Source organism: Bolinopsis microptera, chromosome 6 (genome assembly GCF_026151205.1).
Source record: "Bolinopsis microptera isolate Bmic1 chromosome 6, MBARI_Bmic_1.0, whole genome shotgun sequence".
NCBI classification, from domain to species: Eukaryota; Metazoa; Ctenophora; class Tentaculata; order Lobata; family Bolinopsidae; genus Bolinopsis; species Bolinopsis microptera.
In genome coordinates this window covers 17,191,452-17,213,232 of record NC_087077.1, presented here as the reverse complement: position 1 = coordinate 17,213,232, position 21,781 = coordinate 17,191,452, and the positions used below count along the sequence as shown (strand labels likewise).

At 37.5% G+C, this 21,781-nt stretch overlaps 5 protein-coding genes across 6 annotated transcripts; all 5 read right to left on the bottom strand.

Annotated features, from left to right (window-relative positions):
- Positions 1–10,020: 10,020 nt before the first annotated feature.
- On the bottom strand, positions 10,021–12,168 carry LOC134816622 (phosphatidate cytidylyltransferase, mitochondrial-like). The gene is made up of 3 exons (XM_063825555.1): positions 11,585–12,168; positions 11,228–11,336; positions 10,021–10,920 (listed from the first exon to the last, which is right to left on the bottom strand). Exons 1-3 carry the CDS (start codon positions 12,159–12,161, stop codon positions 10,500–10,502), a joined length of 1,107 nt encoding a protein of 368 aa, XP_063681625.1. The 5' UTR covers positions 12,162–12,168; the 3' UTR covers positions 10,021–10,499.
- A 197-nt stretch (positions 12,169–12,365) lies between these two features.
- On the bottom strand, positions 12,366–16,340 carry LOC134816623 (protein MAK16 homolog). The gene is made up of 5 exons (XM_063825556.1): positions 16,158–16,340; positions 15,788–15,891; positions 15,488–15,628; positions 14,941–15,096; positions 12,366–12,663 (listed from the first exon to the last, which is right to left on the bottom strand). Exons 1-5 carry the CDS (start codon positions 16,333–16,335, stop codon positions 12,526–12,528), a joined length of 717 nt encoding a protein of 238 aa, XP_063681626.1. The 5' UTR covers positions 16,336–16,340; the 3' UTR covers positions 12,366–12,525.
- Positions 16,341–16,475: 135 nt separating this feature from the next.
- Positions 16,476–19,385, bottom strand: LOC134816435 (uncharacterized). 2 transcript variants are annotated; one of them, XM_063825272.1, is made up of 3 exons: positions 18,979–19,385; positions 17,909–18,783; positions 16,476–17,596 (listed from the first exon to the last, which is right to left on the bottom strand). In XM_063825272.1, the coding sequence occupies exons 1-2, from the start codon at positions 19,354–19,356 to the stop codon at positions 17,911–17,913; spliced, it is 1,251 nt and encodes a 416-aa protein (XP_063681342.1). In that variant the 5' UTR covers positions 19,357–19,385; the 3' UTR covers positions 16,476–17,596; positions 17,909–17,910. The 2 variants fall into 2 exon arrangements, with proteins under 2 accessions (XP_063681342.1, XP_063681341.1); XM_063825271.1 differs by lacking the exon at positions 16,476–17,596 and having other exon boundaries at positions 17,757–18,783; positions 18,979–19,379.
- On the bottom strand, positions 17,048–17,581 carry LOC134817455 (group XIIA secretory phospholipase A2-like). Its single transcript, XM_063826595.1, has one exon. The coding sequence runs from the start codon at positions 17,579–17,581 to the stop codon at positions 17,048–17,050; it is 534 nt and encodes a 177-aa protein (XP_063682665.1).
- Positions 19,386–19,596: 211 nt separating the features above from the next.
- LOC134816493 (protein AATF-like) lies at positions 19,597–21,731 on the bottom strand. The gene is made up of 2 exons (XM_063825354.1): positions 21,614–21,731; positions 19,597–21,490 (listed from the first exon to the last, which is right to left on the bottom strand). The coding sequence occupies exons 1-2, from the start codon at positions 21,719–21,721 to the stop codon at positions 20,210–20,212; spliced, it is 1,389 nt and encodes a 462-aa protein (XP_063681424.1). The 5' UTR covers positions 21,722–21,731; the 3' UTR covers positions 19,597–20,209.
- Positions 21,732–21,781: the final 50 nt, after the last annotated feature.

Below are 21,781 nucleotides of genomic sequence, written 5' to 3'. Positions count from 1 at the left end.
GGGCTGTAAGTATTTTGTGAAGCGTATGATTCCCAGATGCTCGTATAGAATAACACGAATAAGGTTTGGAGAGTGAACCAAGTCTTGTGCCTTACAGGTTAAGGAGGAAGGGGCTGAGACGGAAGATAGTACCACTCAATCATTGAATCTTTAAATGATCTTTATCTGCACACCATTCACGATCCCTCGCTTTTATTATTTTACTAGCAGGAACCTGTCTAACCCTAAAATGGTGTCAAGACACAAAAGACTTTAATTCGCGTTTTTGACACCACTTGGGAGTACAAATTTTGGGCACTAAAATTCTTATTCCTTGGCCAATTGTTTATTTTTCATGCTGATTTGAAGGCCATTAAAGCATTTTACCCAGTCAAAAAGATGTATATCTTCTACGGTTTTTGCGGAAAGTCGCGTTAAAGTTGATGCCGTGGTGTCAGTAAAATGGCACGGATCCATATATTTTGGGGAATTTACCGTCTTCACAAAAATCATATTCTGTGAATCTTTGTAAAACATCTCAGTACACTATTTCCTAACACCACTTTACCTGAGGACCCCAGGCTATTATGTTAGAATAGAGATTCTGAGCGCCGCCCAGTAAAACAGCACTGTGTGTCCCTTTGTCCAGGCGGGCCTAATCGGTCTTCATTACTGCACTCGGCAAACGTCAGCCTCTTCCACGAGAAATTGTAATAGCTCGCAGGGTATAGGAGGGACGCTGACTGGAGGATCTCTGGAAGAGGCGATATATATTCTCGACAGCTCAGTCCTGATCACATAATGGGGCGAATGTAGTGAATAGAATGACGCAGGTTTATAGGAAACGATTAAAACTCACATAGAATCTCTTGTGCGCTCCTTTACTTGCGCTATTTCCTAACAGTGCACTGACTATTTGTCAGACTCATCATCTTTTCGTAGACGAGACAGTGAAGGTGCAGCATTCACGATCCCTCACCAAAGCTCTCCGGCCTGGTTTTCTGGAAACAATTAATATTCGATATTCATATATCCAAATCTGCTGTACTATAAGGAGATTGGCCAGATTCTTTCACAGACCACTTGGCTGGCCCAAATTTTCTAGTAACAATGAATATTCAAACCTACAGTGCTACAGGTGAGACCTGATTCTCTCACAAACCAATAGGCTGCCCCAACAACTCATGAGCTTAATCGTGCATTAGTTTTCAGCTTATCTGAGAACCTCGTAAGAGGCATCGGGTCATGGGCGGGTGCAAGGCGATGGGTACACGTGAGACGCAAAGATCACCTCAGTCCTTTTCTTGTAGATCAGTACACTATTTAAGGGTTAGGGTCAGGGTTTTCTTTTGCACGCTCTCATATTATCTTGAACAGTGTACAAATTATTCAATTGATGCCGGCTGCTGCACATAGACTTAAATTGGGTCTACAACGCCATCCTGGCCTAGTGCATCGCGTCGGGGAGCTTTAAATAGTTATCAAAGTCTTCTTCTTTATCATTAGTTCTTACTAATTAATAATACTAATACTAACTTCTTATTATTAATGTTTTTGTTTAAGGAAGAACTTCTCGTGAAAATAATATTTTTAGAGACAGGCTTTAATATTTCACAAATCTGTGTCCCTAATCAATGTCCCTAATCAATTCCACGCAGTGATGTTGTTACAGAAATACAGGGACCATACAGTCGATTAAATATCTTTTAGATTCTGTCAAATATTTTTGTCTTCGAGGTCTTCGAAGTCCGCTGAGATAATCAAACATTACGGTAAATACGGTAAACATTACCGTAATAAAATATTTTTGTCACATTAAATATTTAAGGTAAAAATATTTTTGTTGTTATATTTGATTTATCGCTCTATCAGTCCTAATAAATAACATACATAAGAAAATTAGATATACACATGAAAACGACAGTGATCATTATTACGACTTTGCTTTGGTTAGCCCTAAAAGGAAAGGATAAATTAAAATAATGATACATTTCAATTTGAATAAGTATTATAACAGTAGCTTACCTCGTTATAACACGCATCGAGGGAGGAAAGAATTTAGCCCAAAAAACCGCGTTATAGCAAGGTCTGCATTACAACGAGGTTTTGTAGAGTTAAACACATATTATGTAAGGTCAGTGTTTGGTGCACATATTCTCTTGATGCTATTTTATACTGAAAGAGCTTTGTCATATATACAAATTCATACTGCACAGTGCAACTTTTAGTTTATAACGAACTTAAAATTGTAATTTTATGTACTATTTTCATTTTGCATATTACATTGTAAAAGAGGGAGGAAACCCCCCCCCCCCCCCCCCCATAGGAAATAGAAAGCGCTTTTAAGTGCTTTCTCAATGCCCCTCAACCTGGTTGGAACGGGGGAGTGCCCAGAATTAGAAAACGCTTATAAGAGCTTTTCTGAACATCCATTAACCTGGGGTGCACTAGCGGAGTCAAGATTTAAAAGCGCTTATTGAACCATTTATAAGCGATTATAGCGCTTATAAGTTGGTTGCAATTTAGCTGTTTATAATTTTATAAATCGCTTAAAAGGCGCTTAAAAAGCGATTTTTTAATTTAGTCATTTTGACGGTTTTTTAAATCTTTTTGAATAAAAAGTGTTAAAATGACTAAATTTAAAAAACGCTTTTAACCCATCCAACCCTTAAATGGTTTCAAGACTCAAGAGACTAAAATAATTATTACCTATTTAATTCGCGTGTTTGACACCACATAGGTCCAAATTTTGGGAACTAAAGTTCTTATTCCTTGGCCTATTTTTATTTTTGATGCTGCTTTGAAGGCCATTAAAGCATTTGAATCAGTCAAAAAAAATTAAGTTGTATATCTTTTACGGTTTTTGCGGAAAGCCGTGTTAAAGTTGATGCCGTGGTGTCAGTAAAATGCCTTTATATATAGTAAGATTATGATGCAGTTGGATTACTGTACCCTAATATCATGATATTATGTGAGCTTGCTTAGAACTGGTTTTTCTCAATTTTTTCTATAAATTGTTGCTGAAATAATTAGAACCGACTTAAGTGCAGTATGAACAAAAAACGACAATTCCGTTACATTGCTCTTAAAATGATTATCGTCGTTATTTACTGCAAAATGTGACCCTTTTTAAACTCTTGCGTAGTATTTAGCATAGGTTTCCGACGTATTATCTTATTGTAATATAGTTGTATTATTAGTGAATCAAGAACAATAGTATACAACAATGCTGTTAATCTTGCTGATGTCCTTTCTCGTCATTGAGAATACTGCTGAGAATCTCAATGAAGGTAAGATCACTACGATCAAATATTTTCACAAATATCATATTTGTAGCACTGCAGCAGCACAATAACATTTTTGAAATTATTATATTGTAGTCATTTAGTCATTATGAGCTTAATATATTGAACCAATTTATCATGACGTATAAGAGTAGTAAATATAATGCAATTGTCATTGCATTGGTCACCGAGTATAAATTTGCACTATTAGATAATATTTTACTCGTAATATCTACCAGCTGATGTGTACTGTAAACTGCTATCAAATATTCACGTGGTAACAACCTCAGGCTGGATAGCAGTACAACGTGGTGTGTATATCGATTTTAATCTGGAGAAGTATTCTCTCAACATAACGACTAATAGTACGCTAGGGAGTGACGATAATGTGGATGTGTACCTCTACACCTCACAGGGAGTCACAGCAGGATCACTCTTCGTCCGCTTCTACTCTAATCCTCAGTACCTTATCAGGTACTGCAACTGGAACTATGCTAACTTCCTTACTGACCTACCTACTGCAACAGACAAGGTATGGAGGGTAACCTTAACCAGAACCTCAGGTATCAGACTAGTGGTACACTGTAACGAGAAGGAGATGATCAACACCCTGATGTCAGACTCAACGTGTAGTCGCAGTGACTGGAGCACAAGGTGGAGCGGAGAAGTTGCAAAGATACGGTTCCAATCCTCTGACTCTGCATCTGACTACTACCAGCGTCAACCAGGTAGCTGTGTATTTTGAAGATTTGAAATATTTTAAATGCTATTAAGTTAACTTTTTATTTCAATACGTATATATCACATACCTGTGAACCTTATATACAATACGAATTTATGGATATTTTCTTTTTAATCGATATAATCGAGCCCTGTTTGAGGAATATAAAATATATGGACCTATTTATATTATCAAGGGTTATGTACTGGACTGAAAGCTGAGTGGACAAGCACTATTGAGACAGCAGCTAAGTTTCCATTAGACCCAGGAACCGTTGTGAAAGTGACTTGTTCTGACTCTGGAGCTCTCAACAGAGGGAGCAGTGAAGTGACCTGCACAGTGGGGACCGTCTTCACTTACTCTAAAGAACCTTTTTGTCTAAGCCTAGGTAAATTCTAAAATAGGATAATTTCAAGGAGATACCACGCCACATCAATTATCAATAGGCCGCTTGTTTAAGTGTTTAGCGACTAATGTGGTTTAAAAGGATTACACACACTTCTAACAAGAAATGCAGCCGCATTTCTAATGTGAATGGTCTCATATTAAATTATTATATTCCATAATATTGATTATGATCATTATTTATATTTTTATGCAACCCTATACTTATTGCAAGTTGTCATGGATCTGTTTGCTACGTGTTGTATGTCTCTCTTGCGCAAGCGAAGCGTTCGCGCCGCCGCGCCGGCTAAAAGTTGCATATTCCTTTTGCGAACGCGAACCTTACTGGGCGGCAGTCAGCCTCTCACTCCGCCATATCTTCGATCGTAAACAAACAATAAAGCCTGTGGTCCCCAGGTAAACTCAGATATCAATTAAAATACAACAAGTATACGTGTCATATACATACCTGCTTTAATATTTTATTATCTAACACTTTCAATATCTATCTCGCAGGCTTTAAGCTTTTAAGGATAACCTCGGTTTATATTTGTAGTTAAAACTTTAATTCAGGTATAGAAGTAGAACTTTGTAATGAAGCAGGCAAAAGTGCGCAGAGATCAACCTGATGAGCGATTACCCCTCCACAATAGATTAGGATTAAGTATTTCAGGTTTTTCTCTTATAAAAAGTGGGGTCATAGTGGTACCATAGGCAATAGCAAGATTTTACGTCCAGTATATACATCAGTTTATTCAATAAGTGAGATAACAACGCGTGATTGGAATTAACAAATTATGATTTTGAACTGGATATCGAATCATTTATTTTACATAACATAGTGCAGTATTAAGTATTAAATCTCACGTCTGACTATAATAAGGTTTTACTGTTGATAATATGTTAGTGGTTGCATTATTGACTTATTAAAGTTATACTTTCAGAGAAACGAGGCCTGTATAGTGCATACATCCAGAAGCAGTCAGAACAACGAACCACTAAAAAATTACCTTGATATCGCCCTAAATTACTTCCATCTATGAGGTTAATATTTCATTTATCAAAGGTTCAGTCTCAATCTTTTTAGACCACGCAATTTAATGTTATTTCGTAAATTAAATGTTCATGCTTATTATCATACTGTTACTATCATAAGAAGTACTTCAAATACTGTAACATAAACTAAATTTACCACCATATGCATAGGCTTTTTACAACTTGACTGAATAATCGATATCTTCATGTTTCAGAGCAGTTGGTGGTTACAATTTTACTCGTACTAGTCAATTTTGAAGATTTTGAAGCTGCGAACGACAGCAGACAGGAAACCACTGCACAGGGAGTTCTGACAATCATTTCGAAATCTTTTATGATTTAACTTTCTTTGCAATAATCTCTCTTATTCAATGATCACGAATTTAAACGATGTTTCTGTTTTAAAACAACAAATTTTTAAATTTATAGATTCTAGCAATCTAGTAGTGATAAATAATTTTCAATCCCCAGGAAATTTCTCGAAGAACCAAGACACGGATGTGTGCACATCAGTCGAAATGCACCGGTCGAATTTTTAGTTTGTCCTTAAAGCGATTTGTCCATTAGAGCGATTCGAATGAGGAGACAGTTTTCTCCCACAAAAAGTTGTGATAAAAAATATCTTTCATTTATTCATCACTTTTAAATCAATATATTATTATCTGGACGAACTAAAAACGGGAGAAAAAAGTTGGACGCTTGTTTCCATGAAAATTTTGACCGGTGCATTTCGACTGATGTGCACATAACCGCGTGAGACGAATGACAAAAAGTTTACTAGTGGGTGGAAAGTAACACACACCTCAGGAAGGTAAATATAATAATTTAAATGAGACAACAACAATCGACTAAGATCAACAAAGAATTATATTCGTCAGGATCCAATCAAACATTTAACTTGATTAGCCAGATAATGATCAACTAATATTAAAGTCACTATTGTGACGGTACATTAGACTTGTTATAGACTCAGTATCATTATTTATTATTTCAGAGAAGCAGCCAGCATGTTGGCAGGCAAGATAAATTGAGAGAACTCATTATAGATGAACCATTTCCTTATCTTCTCCGTGATCAGGTCATTGAAATGAATAATATCATGTTTTCTAATGAGTCGGACTCGTACTTCTAGTACAATAATTGTAAATTTCATCTGGCCTGATATTTCTGTTATTTTACTGTATTATGATAATATGTAAATATATGATCCACAATGACAACTTCTCCTTTTAGTTTTACGGTTGAAGTCAGTAGTGAACGGTACCCAAACTGAACCGCGGGAAAACAGCTCTATCTTTTCGAGTACCGACACGGTTTTAACGTAAGTTTGCACTTTAGAGATATATCTGATCATTATCTTGATAATTGTATGTAACAACAAAACATCGAAAGAAAAACAATGCAAAAATCATTGCAAATCTTTTCTTATAAATAGTATTGGTAATGATAACTGATTATTTCAGAATTCAGACCAGTAAGATGGGGCGGACGACGATAAAATGTTTGAGTAACAGTAACAACCTCGTAAAGTAAACCAACTAAACAAATTGAAACCTTGAAGTAGGTGAGTAATGAGTTATTAACCAAATAAACTATTTAATGTAAAATCCGGATTGGAAGTATTCGTTATATATAGTTGAAAGTATTAAAATACCCAAGAAAAAAATCTATTTAATGGCCGTTCGCGTTTCTCGCAACATTTTGAGATTTAAGTGATTTAGCTACAAAAGTATGTATTATGTAAGTAGCAAGATAGTGACTTAATATTTCAACCTTTGCCTCAGAGCAGCTGTTGGAGAGCTAAGACAGAGTTCGAACAATCAGACCATCTCAAATCCTTATCTCACTAATTAGCCTCAGCTTTAAAAGAAAAAGATTCATTCAATCTAAGTGAGTTATGAAACATAATGACGTAAGGGAAAGTGAACTCCTATGTCTGATATAATTATATATCATGAATTCTAATTACGTATGTTTTAACATGTTTCATTGAACCCAGGATTTAATATTTTACTCTACCGTTAAAAATATACGACTTGAATTTGAATTTTTCAGAGCCTCTGCAGGAGACAATATGATCATAATCATATCTGAAACTATGAGCAGACACAAATCTCACTATCCCAGCCATCTCAGAAGGAAACTAAGAACAAATCACACTATCCCAGCCATCTCAGAAGGAAACTAGGAACAAATCTCACTATCCCAGCCATCTCAGAAGGAAACTAGGAACAAGTCTCACTATCCCAGCCATCTCAGAAGGAAACTAGGAACAAGTCTCACTATCCCAGCCATCTCAGAAGGAAACTAGGAACAAATCTCACTATCCCAACCATCTCAGAAGGAAACTAGGAACAAATCTCACTATCCCAACCATCTCAGAAGGAAACTAGGAACAAATCTCACTATCCCAGCCATCTCAGAAGGAAACTAGGAACAAATCTCACTGTCCCAGCCATCTCAGAAGGAAACTAGGAACAAATCTCACTATCCCAGCCATCTCAGAAGGAAACTAGGAACAAGTCTCACTATCCCAGCCATCTCAGAAGGAAACTAGGAACAAATCTCACTATCCCAGCCATCTCAGAAGGAAACCAGGAACAAATCTCACTATCCCAGCCATCTCAGAAGGAAACTAGGAACAAGTCTCACTATCCCAGCCATCTCAGAAGGAAACTAGGAGCAAATCTCACTGTCCCAGCCATCTCAGAAGGAAACTAGGAACATATCTCACTATCCCAGCCATCTCAGAAGGAAACTAGGAACAAGTCTCACTATCCCAGCCATCTCAGAAGGAAACTAGGAACAAGTCTCACTATCCCAGCCATCTCAGAAGGAAACTAGGAACAAATCTCACTATCCCAGCCATCTCAGAAGGAAACTAGGAACAAATCTCACTATCCCAGCCATCTCAGAAGGAAACCAGGAACAAATCTCATTATCCCAGCCATCTCAGAAGGAAACTAGGAACAGACACAAATCTCACTATCCTAGCCATCTCAGAAGGAAACTAGGAACAGACACAAATCTCACTATCCCAGCCAAAGACGGTAGGCGATCGGAACCATCAAAAACAGTAAACATTTCAACACTAACATATAATTTATATAAATATCGTGATGTATTATAAAAACCGTTGGACTATCTGCGAAATCTATTCTTTCAATTATGATGCTCCTGATATTAAGTATGCCTCTTACTACACAGTGTAGAACGAATAAATTGAAGTCGAATGCAAAGTAAAAATTTGATTAGAATCCGTATATCTAAATGTTTTCAAGCTTCGGTTTTACAGTTAAAAAAGTATATTTTTCACGTCCATTTAAATGTTGAATAAATTTTTGAGCATCAGTTAAAATTTACCGATATCTGATATTTAATCTAATGTTTACAAATTGTAGTTCATGGAAATGAATATTTGTGTTAATGTTTTGCTCCTTTGAAGAGAGAATTTAGAGACTTTTTCTATTGAGTAATGTATTCTATATTTCTAATGAATCCTCTGACATAGGCATCGTTTTAAAATTTTGTAATGTTTAATTACCCCAATTAGTTAATTATTTATGAACGGAACCTTTGCGTCATATGATTGTGTTTCAATTCATACCAACAGCATGACTTTGTGAGACTGAGCCAGGGAACAGCTTTCTAACTTTAAACCAAACCATTTGCCGTTTAGGCTAACTGAAACAGCTTTCCCAGGAAGGAGCTTATTTTAGTTCAAGAATTGGAAACTGTTATGAAAGCTGAGGGAAAATTGTTCAATTATCGAACCAAACGTGTCTAGAAAATTGTGAGTTCCTAACTCAAAGCATTCTCATAGTATGAAGACAACATAGACAACATAACAGTGAAAAAGAGGGAGTGTCGTGCCACATCTACTTTAATCTCTAAAATTTTACGAAACTTTCAGAAAATCTAAGATGGTCCATATCTATAATAATTTCTAGCATTTTGGTGCAATTCTAACACGAATTACGTGAATGTTGCGTGAGGGCACTGGGCAGTTACTAATTACTTCTGGGCCAACCTGTATGAATTCGATAAAACAACACCTGTTCACTTCACGACAAAGGTTAATACAACGAATATTTGATTTTCTAACCGGAATATTTGTCGTCCCGGTCGTCGTCCTCATTGTCCGGGTCGTTGTCCAGATCGTCCCACTGATCATCCCCCCACTCCTCATCCAGGAACTCTCCTTCTTCCTCCCCGTTATCTTTACTCAGATCAACTGTTGAGAAGAAGAGTATTATAAAACGTTATGGGTGTCAGGATTGTGGGATTATACAGGCATAATTTTGTAATTTCATTATGAATAGACAGTAATAATATAATAATAATGATATAATAATAAACAGTAATGCAACGTACCAGCGTTAACGTGCCCGGTATCCAGTGAGTCGAGGTAAGAAGGGGTGTCATTCAAATTAGATTCTTCGCTCTTTCTTTCTGAGTCTGACATAAGTCTGTCTAGCAAAATCTTTTACTTTAAAGCTGTTTGATTATCCAGCATCCTCTTTAAATGTTAGTGCGTCACAAGTAAGTACAACAAGAAGAATAATATAATTATGTTTTAAAGAAGTTTTATTTTGAACAGTCATTGACCAAACATCATTTCAAAAAGTATGGTGTAAAAAATTGATTTCCAGGGATAGATGCACGAAAAAAGCTAAAACTGGTTCTCATATGACAGATCAAAATAAAAAAGTACATAATAATTTACACACAACAAATTAAACCCTAAAGATCAGTTATTGAACTATTGATGTCCCCCTGAGATTTTTGATAACCACTCTCCCTCCACATGACGTATAAAGTTGCTGACACCATTAAAAACACAGATATTATCACGTTGTTCCGGAAACTAGGATTCTTTGCGCTCACACTGTGCCAGTAAATATTATATTCATGGGACATCAGCTTACTTTCCACCACAACAGCTGGTAGGTCAGGGGAGTCCTTTTTAAAAACTTCTACTGATTTTGATTTGGACTTTCTCCATTTAGCGAGGCCGTATCTAAATGATTTGGATGCCCCCGCAGTGAAGAATCCTTTGATTGTCTGGTTAATTGAGGGTATGAACATTACCTTTTTCAGTTGTTCTTCGGGATAGCGATAGTCTCCCGCAGCGACTTTCTGAAGAGCTGGTGTTTCGTTTCTAGTCTATCATCAAATTTAAAGACACGAGTTTTTGGATGCGAGCCATCTTCCGGCACATGCAGCAGTTTAGCGGGGATAAGGTTTTCTAAAGCTCGGAGATTTTTATCCGTTCTAGGAGCCTGGCAGTATCCGTAATCAGTTCTCTCAACAAACGGCGAATCGTTTATCACAGATTCGTACAGGTTTTTGAAGTGCTCGATATTAGGTTCCACAATATTCCGAACCTTATTAAGATTCTCCAGCTTTAGTTTGGACCTGACATCCCCGCAGTATGAGATGTTGCAGATGACGGTGAAGAGTTGGATGTCGTTGAACACCTCCGGTAGAAACATCAGAGCTGTGTGAAGGGCTGATCTGAGAGGGTTTGAAGTCAGATCAGATCACGATTAATAATTCTGTGCGTATGTAATTATAATATATCACCAGTTCTAATTATAGCAAAAAATCAAGAGTAAAATTCGATTATATTAATTTATTTAGCCCTCATTTGTATCTAGCTCTAGAAACATGTTTAGAAACATGTTTAATACGCCGGGCTGCGCATCTTCTACTTTTGATGCACAAAAATGTGGATGACGTTACAAAGAAACGAGAATAGTAAGGCAGCCTTCTAAGTAATATAAAGTCAACCACCCCTCCTTGCTCGGTGAAGTTAACTAACCTCAGGTTGCGAGTGATGTAGGAGCCTCTGAATTGAGGATGTTGGTATAAAACCAGCACAGGTTTGTGGAGCCTCCCTGCAACGTACAAGGTGTCCCAGGTCTGCAAATCTGAAATTTCAGGGGTATTGGAGAACTCTCTGCATATTATTTAGTAAACTTATATTTTTACATTTCAGGGGTATTGGAGAACTCTCTGCATATTATTTAGTAAACTTATATTTTTACATTCAGTTTATGTGCCGAAGAAAGTATCTAGGATGGGTACGAACATAACGCAAACTAAAATTAAAATCTAATTTCATTGTAATATAATCCAACTATGAGGGTAAATGGAAATGAGCAGACTGCTAACTGACCCTTCAAGAGATGAGTTTCAGAGATGATCCCATACTTGAGAAGGACCCCATCAATCTCTACATACGGGTTAAAGAAACAATAAGGACGTATATCTTGTACAAAAGCCACCCCGCTAGGCCCTATTAACCGCATAGGTAAGGAGTAATGGTGCTTATTGTTCCTAAAGTTCTCCTTGTGCCATGCTGCAGGATCCTCTGCTACGAATATAAGATCTGTCATAGTCGCCGCAGTCGGGAGGTTTTCAAGCTGGTGCAGGACTTTAGAGCCGTAAGCAAAACACATGCGTGACCTCGGAAAACTGGATGTGACGAGATTCTGAAGTTTGGGGTTTGAAAGATGGGGCGAGTCATTCTTCAATGGTTTAGGAGGTGAAGTTTTAGCAGGAGTTGAAGTTTTAGCAGGAGTTGAAGTTTTAGCAGGTGTTGAAGTTTTAGCAGGTGTTGAAGTTTTAGCAGGAGTTGAAGTTTTAGCAGGAGTTGAGGAGAGAGTTGAGTTTACAGCGGTGTGGGTGTGTCTGCAGGTGGTGGTGAGCTGTTTCAGCGCACTTCTTGAGTATCCTCTGCATATTCCATACATAGAGCTACAAGCTAGACGTGTGATTGTTACTTTGTGAGATCACATAATTTGAAACATATTTATAATATGTTAATTGTTAATATTATGTTAATATCATGTGAAAGATAAGATTTAAAATTAAAGTACTTTATTGTTGAGCAGAATTCGTAAACAAATGCGATTGAAAATTAATTTTAAGTTAAATATTCAATAAAAAGACAGTCATTATAGAGTAAAACTAAAACAGGCAGAGGAATGAATATGGCATAGATTGAATTTTAAGTCAGAATAAATTACCCAAAAACCGCAATCGATCAGGAAAGTACAGCCTAAAAATCTCTGAACTGAAGAATATAAAAACCAGATGTTTCATTTAAAAAGTTTGTTATTCAGTTATTTTAACTCTTTTCTTAGCTCCAGCAGTTTCCATCTCCATTTCCATCTCGTAGTCCTCAATATCTTCCAAATCGCTTTCGTCGAAATCTTCAACGTATTCAGATTCTCCCTCCTCTTCTTCTTCCTCCTGAGTCAAAGTAAATGTGTTATTACGTATGGCGCTGGCACTGCAAATTTATGATAGGACTATATATTCAAATAGTTAAAGGACCAGTTAACTGAAAAATTTGTAGTCTCCAATTTGGCTAAGATTTAAATCAGCTGTGACAAACTGGTAAAAAATTGTATCGCCGAAAGAACCAACTCTCTAGCTTACGTGTAACGCGTGTTATTGCAATAATAAGCTGTGGCCGCGTGACGTCATAAAGTCCCTCAGTGCGCGCTGGCATAGCGTAATACAATGCACAAATGTTTATCATCGTCAATAAAACACGTGTAACTCACTCAAATTTTAGAGTTATGACTATTTCCCTAGTTCTCCAAAATCCTTATAGTTTTGGCTATCACCCTAACTATATGAATAGCTGATTGGATGTACAGTGCTCACGTCAGGATTTTAAACAGTGACATAAGTTCTTGAACAGTGGCGGGTGAATGTACGGTTAGAAAGTTTCTGCTATTACAAGTTATGTCATATGTGATAATTTTGGATTGTTTTCATTGCTTCATTAAAACGAAGGGAGACTGTACCGATTATTTTTCCCCAGTCCATGAAACTAATACACAAAATAATGTGCTATATATTAAATATAGCTGATCAGAGTGTAACTCTGTAATATAATATTACAGTTGTTCGGAAGAATGCGAGCAGTCAAATGGTTCGCTATCCTAAAAGACATAGTTCCGAGAGCAATTATATTTTTAGCATAGCGAAATTTCTTACTTTAATCCACACGTGCCAGACAGTACAGGAGACATGAAGTCTGGCTATTTTACGGCCGTTCCCATGGGACCATTAGTAGAAGTAGCTCCTATCAGAACGGTGCCGTGGGAACTGAAAAATACCCGGTATACGTAATACTGATTGGAGTGTACGGTGAGCGGTGTGTTTTGAATTTGACTTACCTAGTTATCGTCCTACTTGTATGATCATCGGTAGGTACATAACATAAATAAACTACTGGTAAAATTAAATACCAAGTGCAAACGTGTTCAGTCAATCGACCCACTGAACAAATATAGAATTTCCAAGACCCTATTATTCTTTGGCCATAGCCCATATATATTGCGGCACGATCGATTCTTAGATGGCTAAACGACATACGTTAATCTATACAATTCTTAAACTATGAGATAGCACTTTAATCTAGAAATACACTTATTATATTACTCCTGATTTTTACATTTCAATTTTCATGTAAAACATTGTAGCCATAGGTTGATCATGGACACTGACAGCTTAATTTTAGATAATAATGATTTATGAGTTTCTCTAAAGTTAACTCTAAACTAGTGTAGTCCAGTCATTTAAGGACATTTATGGAATTGAACCTGCAAATTTTCGTATACTCACGAAATTTTGCAAAGACCTTCTCAAAAGTATGAATAAACGATTTTCGGTTGGAGACATATTGACCACGCCGATATTGACCCAATAACGTAACCGACCCTTTGCTTCTGAAGGTCGTAGACTTCTAAATAGGCTTAAACGAAGCGGCATATGCATGTTTATATAGGAGTTACTGAGCAACACATGGCCTAAAAAGTAAAATCCTTACTCTTCGAGAAATTTGCCAAAAACCATTTTGGGCGTGGTGCTGAGCCCATTTTCGATAGGATCGTGATAGAGTCTTTAGACAGGGTGCAAAAGAACCGCAATTAGCATATTTATATATGACTTACGAAGAAACAGATGCCTTAAAGTGCTTACTTTTTCAGTTATTGGCGAAAAACTGATTTCCGGTTCCAGAAATCATGCAAAAGTATGGGTATCTTGTAAATTGGGCTATGAAGGCCCTACAGATTTTTGAATGATGGCAAATTGTGCAGAATGGCCATGTTTATATACAACTTATGAAGCAACATGTACCCTAAAACACTTATTTTTCGAGTTATTTAGGGGAGAAACATTGTATTATGTCCATTTTTACCTGTAAAATACAGTCTCACGAGCTCTTCTGTGCGCGCAAGGGACTTTATGACGTCATCGCCAAAATAATACAAACGCTAATTACACGCGTTAGAGAGCAATTAGAGATTTAGGAATTTCGACTCGTTGCTCAGTTTGCTATTTGTCACAATCTGTCAAAATATGAGGATAACTTTTTTTTGAGTTAACTGGTCCTTTAAACTTATGCAATGTGACTCGAAAAAGGAGCGGAAAGAATCACTAATAATTCAGTATATTCCCGCTTTAAATAAAGAACAGTATTTCAAGTAAATTCTGTGAAATTTTTAACCGTACCTCATCGACAAGCTTCTCGAAAACATCCTTGTGAATATTGTAGATATCTCCGTAAGTACCCTTCTTTAACCTTTCTAACAATTCTTTCTCAATCGATTGGTCAAGCTGGGCTGCAGATAGAGCCTTAGCCTCCCTCCTCGATTCTCTCTTCTCCATCTGTGAAGTGACGAGAGTTAAGCTATGGTATGATCTGCTAACTTAAGCGAAGAGTTACAGGTTAAGAGTGAGAAATAAGATACTATTCTAGATACAATAATGAATTGTTGTTTTCTTCTAACTTTAACGACTAAATAACTAACAATACAAGAAGCAACCTCTGACTATTTAGTTGGGAGCCCTGCCCTTAATCGGAATTCGGAACTGACGCCTTGAATTTTATCAACATCATTACGTAAATTCACAAAATTCCTTTGAAGGGCACAGATTTATAAAACAAACAGTGCAGATAAACATATAATAAGTAGACAAACAGGTTTTTGTTCTAAACAAACAAGAAACTGAACCACTTCGCCTCCCCCCCCCCCCCAACAACTGTCAGTATTCTAACCTTCAGATCACGTGACACTAGCTTCTTAACGTTCTTCTTTCTCAACTTTCTCATTCTGATCAGATATTGTACTATTTTCGTGTACCGCTGCTTACATTTGTGCACGGTGAACTGTGGCCAGTATATCAGATGCTTGTCGATCTGAAAAGGAATTGTTTTCGAATAATGCAAAAAAAGATTTAATTGCTCAAATTGATAAGAGCTCTAGGATTAAACAGGGTGTATAAAGTAGGATATGGAATCAAAATATCATCGTGCGGGATAAAATAACGAGATTTATGAAATTAGAAATGAACTTACAAGTTCAAGAGCTTTTTCGTAATTCCTAGGGAGTTTTATTTTTTCCCACATTTCTTTGGGGCTGTGGGCTCTCTCTATCACCTTCATGTACAAATAACAAACTCCTGAAGTTTATTATCACGTGATTCAATGTTTTCATTACAGAACAAGAAACCTCTCGCCTCTAAAAAGATTCAACCATGTCAAGGAATTGAAAGATAAGTTAGTTATATCTGAGCTAGTCAGATCTATGTGATTGTGAGCACAGGGTAGTGTTAACTACACACTACACATAGTGCACAGAATAGTGTACATTGTGCACTATACTGTGCACTATGTATAATACACTGTGCACACAGTTACACTGTTCATGTTGTAAATAAAGACTCACCCTTATCCTCCCGAACAGTGGCGTATTTGCTGTTAGCCAACGGACATGACTGTCTATTGCAGAGACCAGTTACATTGTGCTCATTCTTACAGAATGTCTGTCTCTGTTGCTTTGCTTTCACTTTGTAGGAACAGAAGTTGAGGTTGATGTTCTGCCAGATTAGTTCGTCGTTCTGCATGGCTACTAAAAGATACGGGTAAGTTGGGAATAAGTGCTACTACTACAAAATACGGGTAAGTGGAGAATAAATCTGCAAATGTCAGTTAGAGTAGAACATCAAGCAGATATGTGTTTGAAACAAGTTACATGCTTAAAGTTAAAGAGATTGACATGTTTTTAAAGCAGTACAGGGTGCCCCAGAAGTCACTATACTTGAGTATTTTCTATACTATATTAGTAAACTTGAACGAGATAATTGAACCAATGCTGTGAATAATGATATGGACGGTGCTCACTACTCACCTGCCAAGTAAAATAGGAACCACTCTAGATTATCGTTCAGAAAAAATCACTGACGGGACTATGAAAGAAATCAAAGGCAGTTACGCCGATTATTAAATATCAATGATTTATAATTTAAATATCTCTACATGTACAAAGATCATAGTTGTAAGTTCGTTATAAACACAATCACACTTACAAATAATAATACTATAAATTTGAAATTAAGCAAAAGTAAAACTGTTCATGTCTGTTAAAAAGCAGCCTATAATTATATTCACAGAATTATCCAGTCCATCCCATCTAATATTAAAACACAACCGTGATGAATGATGCCCACTTTTCCAAAAAGTTATGCAGTCTTCCAACATAAAAACAAAATGAAGCCAGGGGCTTCCCCTACAACTCAGGGGCTCCCCCCCCCCCTACAACTCTGGGGCTCCCCCCCCCTACAACTCTGGGGCTCCCCCAACACACAGACAAGCTTCCTTCTGTGAGTTTCTATAAGAATTACAGCCAGCACCGGCCACTACAGCATACAAACCATTTACAGCACTCTGACAAATCTCCTCCGCATTGAACTTACTTCCCGCCATTTTTATCATCTGCTTAGCTACCACACAGATCTCCTTCAAACATTTCCGGAATTTCTTATCACAGCTGTTCCGTTCTTCCTTGCAGGTGCCATAACAAGTATCGTGATGGGAACAGCACTCGTGGACTGACGGTAGAAACCGGGCTAGTTCTTTAGTGAACATTGTAGCGGCAGTTCCGCAACCGTTTGGTTTTGGCACGTAGCCAGGGATAGGAATAGGGTAGCCCCCGTTAGGGCAGGTGTAGGAACAGTCAAACATTGCTCCAAATGCTTCACCGACTGATTTTAGAAACTTGGACATGCCTCCAGCAGCTATGTTGTTAACAAATGGTGAAGCAGGGAGAAGTAGGAAGGTGAAAAAGAGAAGTTTCAGTAGCCATCTCCCCATGATCTTGCTATCTGCCTACATGATAGTGTGTTATCTTATCTGGTTGAATAAATAGTCATGAGCATGCACATTGTTCTAATTATTATGTAGACGTCTAACTCGTCAGTTTTACAATATCATGTCGCATTGAAAAACGTTAAGAAAATAATTAAATAAACAGTGAAACTCCGTAACATACAAAAATCAAGTTTAGTTGAAGATCGTACAAAATCAAATGTTCGAATATCGAACTGATCTACGTCTCAACTCTCAATAATAAATTAACTAATTCAGGGCCACAGAAATTTGTTTTAATAATAATAACCTAAACTTAACAAATTAGCGAACCTTCATGAAGCTTCTGCCACAGTAGAAGATTGGTCCACAACAGCAACACTGGACGCTCTCATAAACCCCGGTTTCTTTATAGATAACCAGGCTGTATCAATGAAATAATCAGCTTGATCAACGTAACTCTTCTCAGGGTCCCACAAAACAAAGGTCTGGCCGTCACCCGCCTTATCAGGGTGAATCGACAAGCTCAGTAAATCCCACGTGTTGTTGAATATCTGGCCGTCTAGCAGTTTATCTTTCTTCAGAGCAACAGCTTGCTCCAGATCGTTTTGACCAAAGTTCTCCGGAAGAGTTGGGTATAGTCGCCGCATTTCAGCCATGTACTCTTGGCTCTGATCGTGACTGAGTTTGTCTTTGGTTTCTTTTTCTGCCACTTGTTCAGCGATACGTTCTTGTGTAGTTAGTGAATGATCCTCTTTCCAAGAGCCACTTGGTTCGGATTCATCAGAGCTGAGGTTTTGGTCTGAGTTATTTTCTTGTGAGACCTCCTTTTCGGAATCCTTCAGAATAGTGTCTTCTTTTATTGACGGTGACTCGTTCAGTTCGTTAGCTTCATTTTCTACTGTTTCTTTGAGTACTAGTTTAGTAGTTGTTTCAGTAGCTGTTTCAGAAGACTCTACAGTCAAATTAGTAGTCTCCCTGACTTCATCACTAGATACTTCTTCATGATTTGTACCTTCAGATTCGCCTACCTCCTTTGCTTTCGCCAATGAAATCTGTAAATCTTTCTTTAGTCCACTTTCAATATCACTTGAAATAAGTCTTGCAGATTCCTTGTCCAAGATGAAGTCCGTCCTGCGCAGTCCCATCCTAATCCAACCGTCCCTGCGAAGACTCGAGAATCCTAACCACACGTGTCGTTCCTTAATCTGTAATTTAAATTATAATTAGAATAATTAAATTAGAATTACACATCAGGGATTAAAACTTAATAATCATGAATCGAATCTAAATTGTCCAATAAGTAATTAACATGGTTGGTGAGCACAGAAGGACAACTTAAAGGAGATAAAAAAGAATCATTAAAATAAATCGAATTATTTATTGCTCCTTAACTTACTTACCCATGGAACAAACCCTGAAGCAAGAGTCCAGTAGGAGGCTCTCTTTAGCTTTATATCCGTACCAAACGCCTCCTTTACCTCCGGACTATTGGCAATGCAAGCAACAGACTGCTTAAAGAAGTCAGCTTGCTGAAGCTGAAAGTTGTACCTCGTTCGCCGATAGTCGAAGAATGTGACACTAAAATAAGCGATGAAAGGAAACGCCCCAACCACGAGTTTACGTCCCCAGTTTAGGGTCAATTGCCTGTAAACGTTCTGACCTTTGAAGAGAAACCATTCGGAAGTAGTTGTTGGAATCTTGGCTTTTGCTTGAGGGATGTATTCGAGGGGTTTCGGTCGGGCAAGAGATTCGATTTGTGAGGTTCTTTTTTTATTCATCACCCTTCAGTTTCATGGTCCAACATCCTGATGAGATATGAGTGTAAGCATACCTTACAAGACATATTTATAACGTACGAAATGTGGCGGTTTTCCGAAAATTTCGCCATATTTTCGGACCGCCAAAATTTCGGTCGTCGTAATAGAATCCGTCGCATTATCTTTTAGCTTATTTCAATGACTGTGCCTTCACTGCTTTATTTTGTTTCTTAAAAGTAATATCAAGTAAAATAAATAAATAAATTCTGGCATCTTGGGACAAATTATCACCACACCAATGACGAATTGAATGTCAAGCAATACAGTTTAAATTTGCATTAAAATACACGTATGTGCTAACATGAAAGTCTTACAGTCTTAATACAGACTAAGTTTGAACATGATTTTGCCGAATTTCAGAAATTTCCTTACTGCTTACTGTCACAAAAAATGATGAAAAATACCCTTATTTTCTGTGACGTCCGAAATTTGACGGTTTTTGTTCAATTTCGCCATATTTTCGGACCGCCAAAATTTCGGTCGTCGCAAATTGGTCCGCCACAAAAAAGTCTTGTAAGGTAATCATTGTATTAGAGAAACGTAATATCTTACAAATGTATTAACGTAAAGAAATTAGTCAGTTTGAATTTTAAATTAAGTTGGAGAATCATTAAAACAACTTCGTTTCGTTTAACTGAGGCACCAGCACAATTACTGAACGTTACTAAAATGTATATCATCAGATATTATGAGATGATGCTCAATCGCAATCTATAATCACATAACCAAACATTGAGTTCTTCGTCAATATATTAATAACTTAATAAACAACTATGCGTCGTATAAGATTTTAAAATTATAAAGATATGACCCGTTACAAATTTGAGGCAAACAAGGATTTAAAAAGTTCGTCTTGTCGACCATCACTCAACGAATCTAATGAAACTGGAGCCATGAAACCCAACAATTTCGAATGCACCTCGTACCTAATCTTCCGGCCTTTGCTCGCTTTTGTATCCACAGCTTTCTTTTTCGTTTTTACCTTTAGCTTTTGAAGTTCTGCCCACTGGCGACCCATAGTGTCAGGATCATTATTGTCGATATTTCCCATCTTTTTGTCGATGATCTCTCGAAGAAGTTGCTGATAGAAATCGTCGTCATTGAAGATATAGGGATGCGAATCTGCTTCTGTGTTTGATTCTCCAAAGAAATGGACAGTGTTACGGTTTTGATTTGTTCGGGTAGTCAATCGTTCTTTGTTTGAGAGGATGTGATCAATTTGATCAAGAACACTGACTTCCTTATTCATGAATGACGACTTCTTTGCCACTGCTTTTGTCTGTTCATACCAGTGCAAAATTGTGTCCGATTTGAATTGTTCAAGCTTTTCACTATTTTCTTTAGCGTGAGACAAATAATAATCAGAATTTTGCTTTCGTTTTCGCTTTTGTTTCTTCGGTGACATTTTTTCTTCGTCTTCTTCACCGTCTTCCTCGTCTGTATCAGATGGGATCTCATCATCGTCCACAGGTTTCTTTCCAGAATGAATAGCCTTCACCTCAGAGTTAGAGCCAATAAGCTGTTCTTGAAGATCTAGAAGCTTGTCCAGGGCACCTTGAACGTTTGTCATGATCTTCTGTCTGTGAGACTGTGACACCTCTCCTGACATGTATTTCACACGTTTTTCTGGGGGCGGCAGTTTTGATATCTCCTGTAAACACGGCTGCAGTTTAAGCCTGAGCTGAACTAATTTGTCCCAACAATTAATCTGGAACTTGACTGAATCTCGTTTTTGTTCTTCCGAAAAGTTATCTCTCTGCTGAACCATCTGAAGTTCATCTTCCCCGTCTTCCTCAGCAACCGCACCACCAGCCGCAGCCACCACATCTTCTTCTTCTGAATCACCGGTCTGGTAGCCCTCACCCGATTCCTCTCCATCCTCTCCATCCTCTCCATCACTGGACACCATGTCATCTTCATCACTCTCACCATCCGTGTCACTGTCATCTGACCCCATCATCTGATCATCTAAACCTTTTGACAAGAAGAGGGCTGCTTCCTCGTCCCCTTCATCTATCTCATCTGTTTTAAAGAGCTCGTCACGTGATATTGGTTTTCCAACATCAGCGTCATCGAGTATGTGGTACGGTCTCGCCTGCGGTAGGTGAATTTGTTAAATAATAATCTTTGATATTGGCGATTGTTCACATAATATTACGAAGGACAATTTTTAGCCATTCTAGAACAAAATTACGAAATATCAACAGAGTCAACTCACGGTAGATTTTGAAGAAATAAAAGCACTTTGATCAGCGAATCCCACGAGCTCCGGGTCAATAGAGGGAGCAGCAGTCGTCAACTTTGATATCTCCTCTAGAAACGACATAACTCAACCTAACAGACATCATTTGTGAAAATGTTGTGAATTTTATTATTAGTTTAAAAC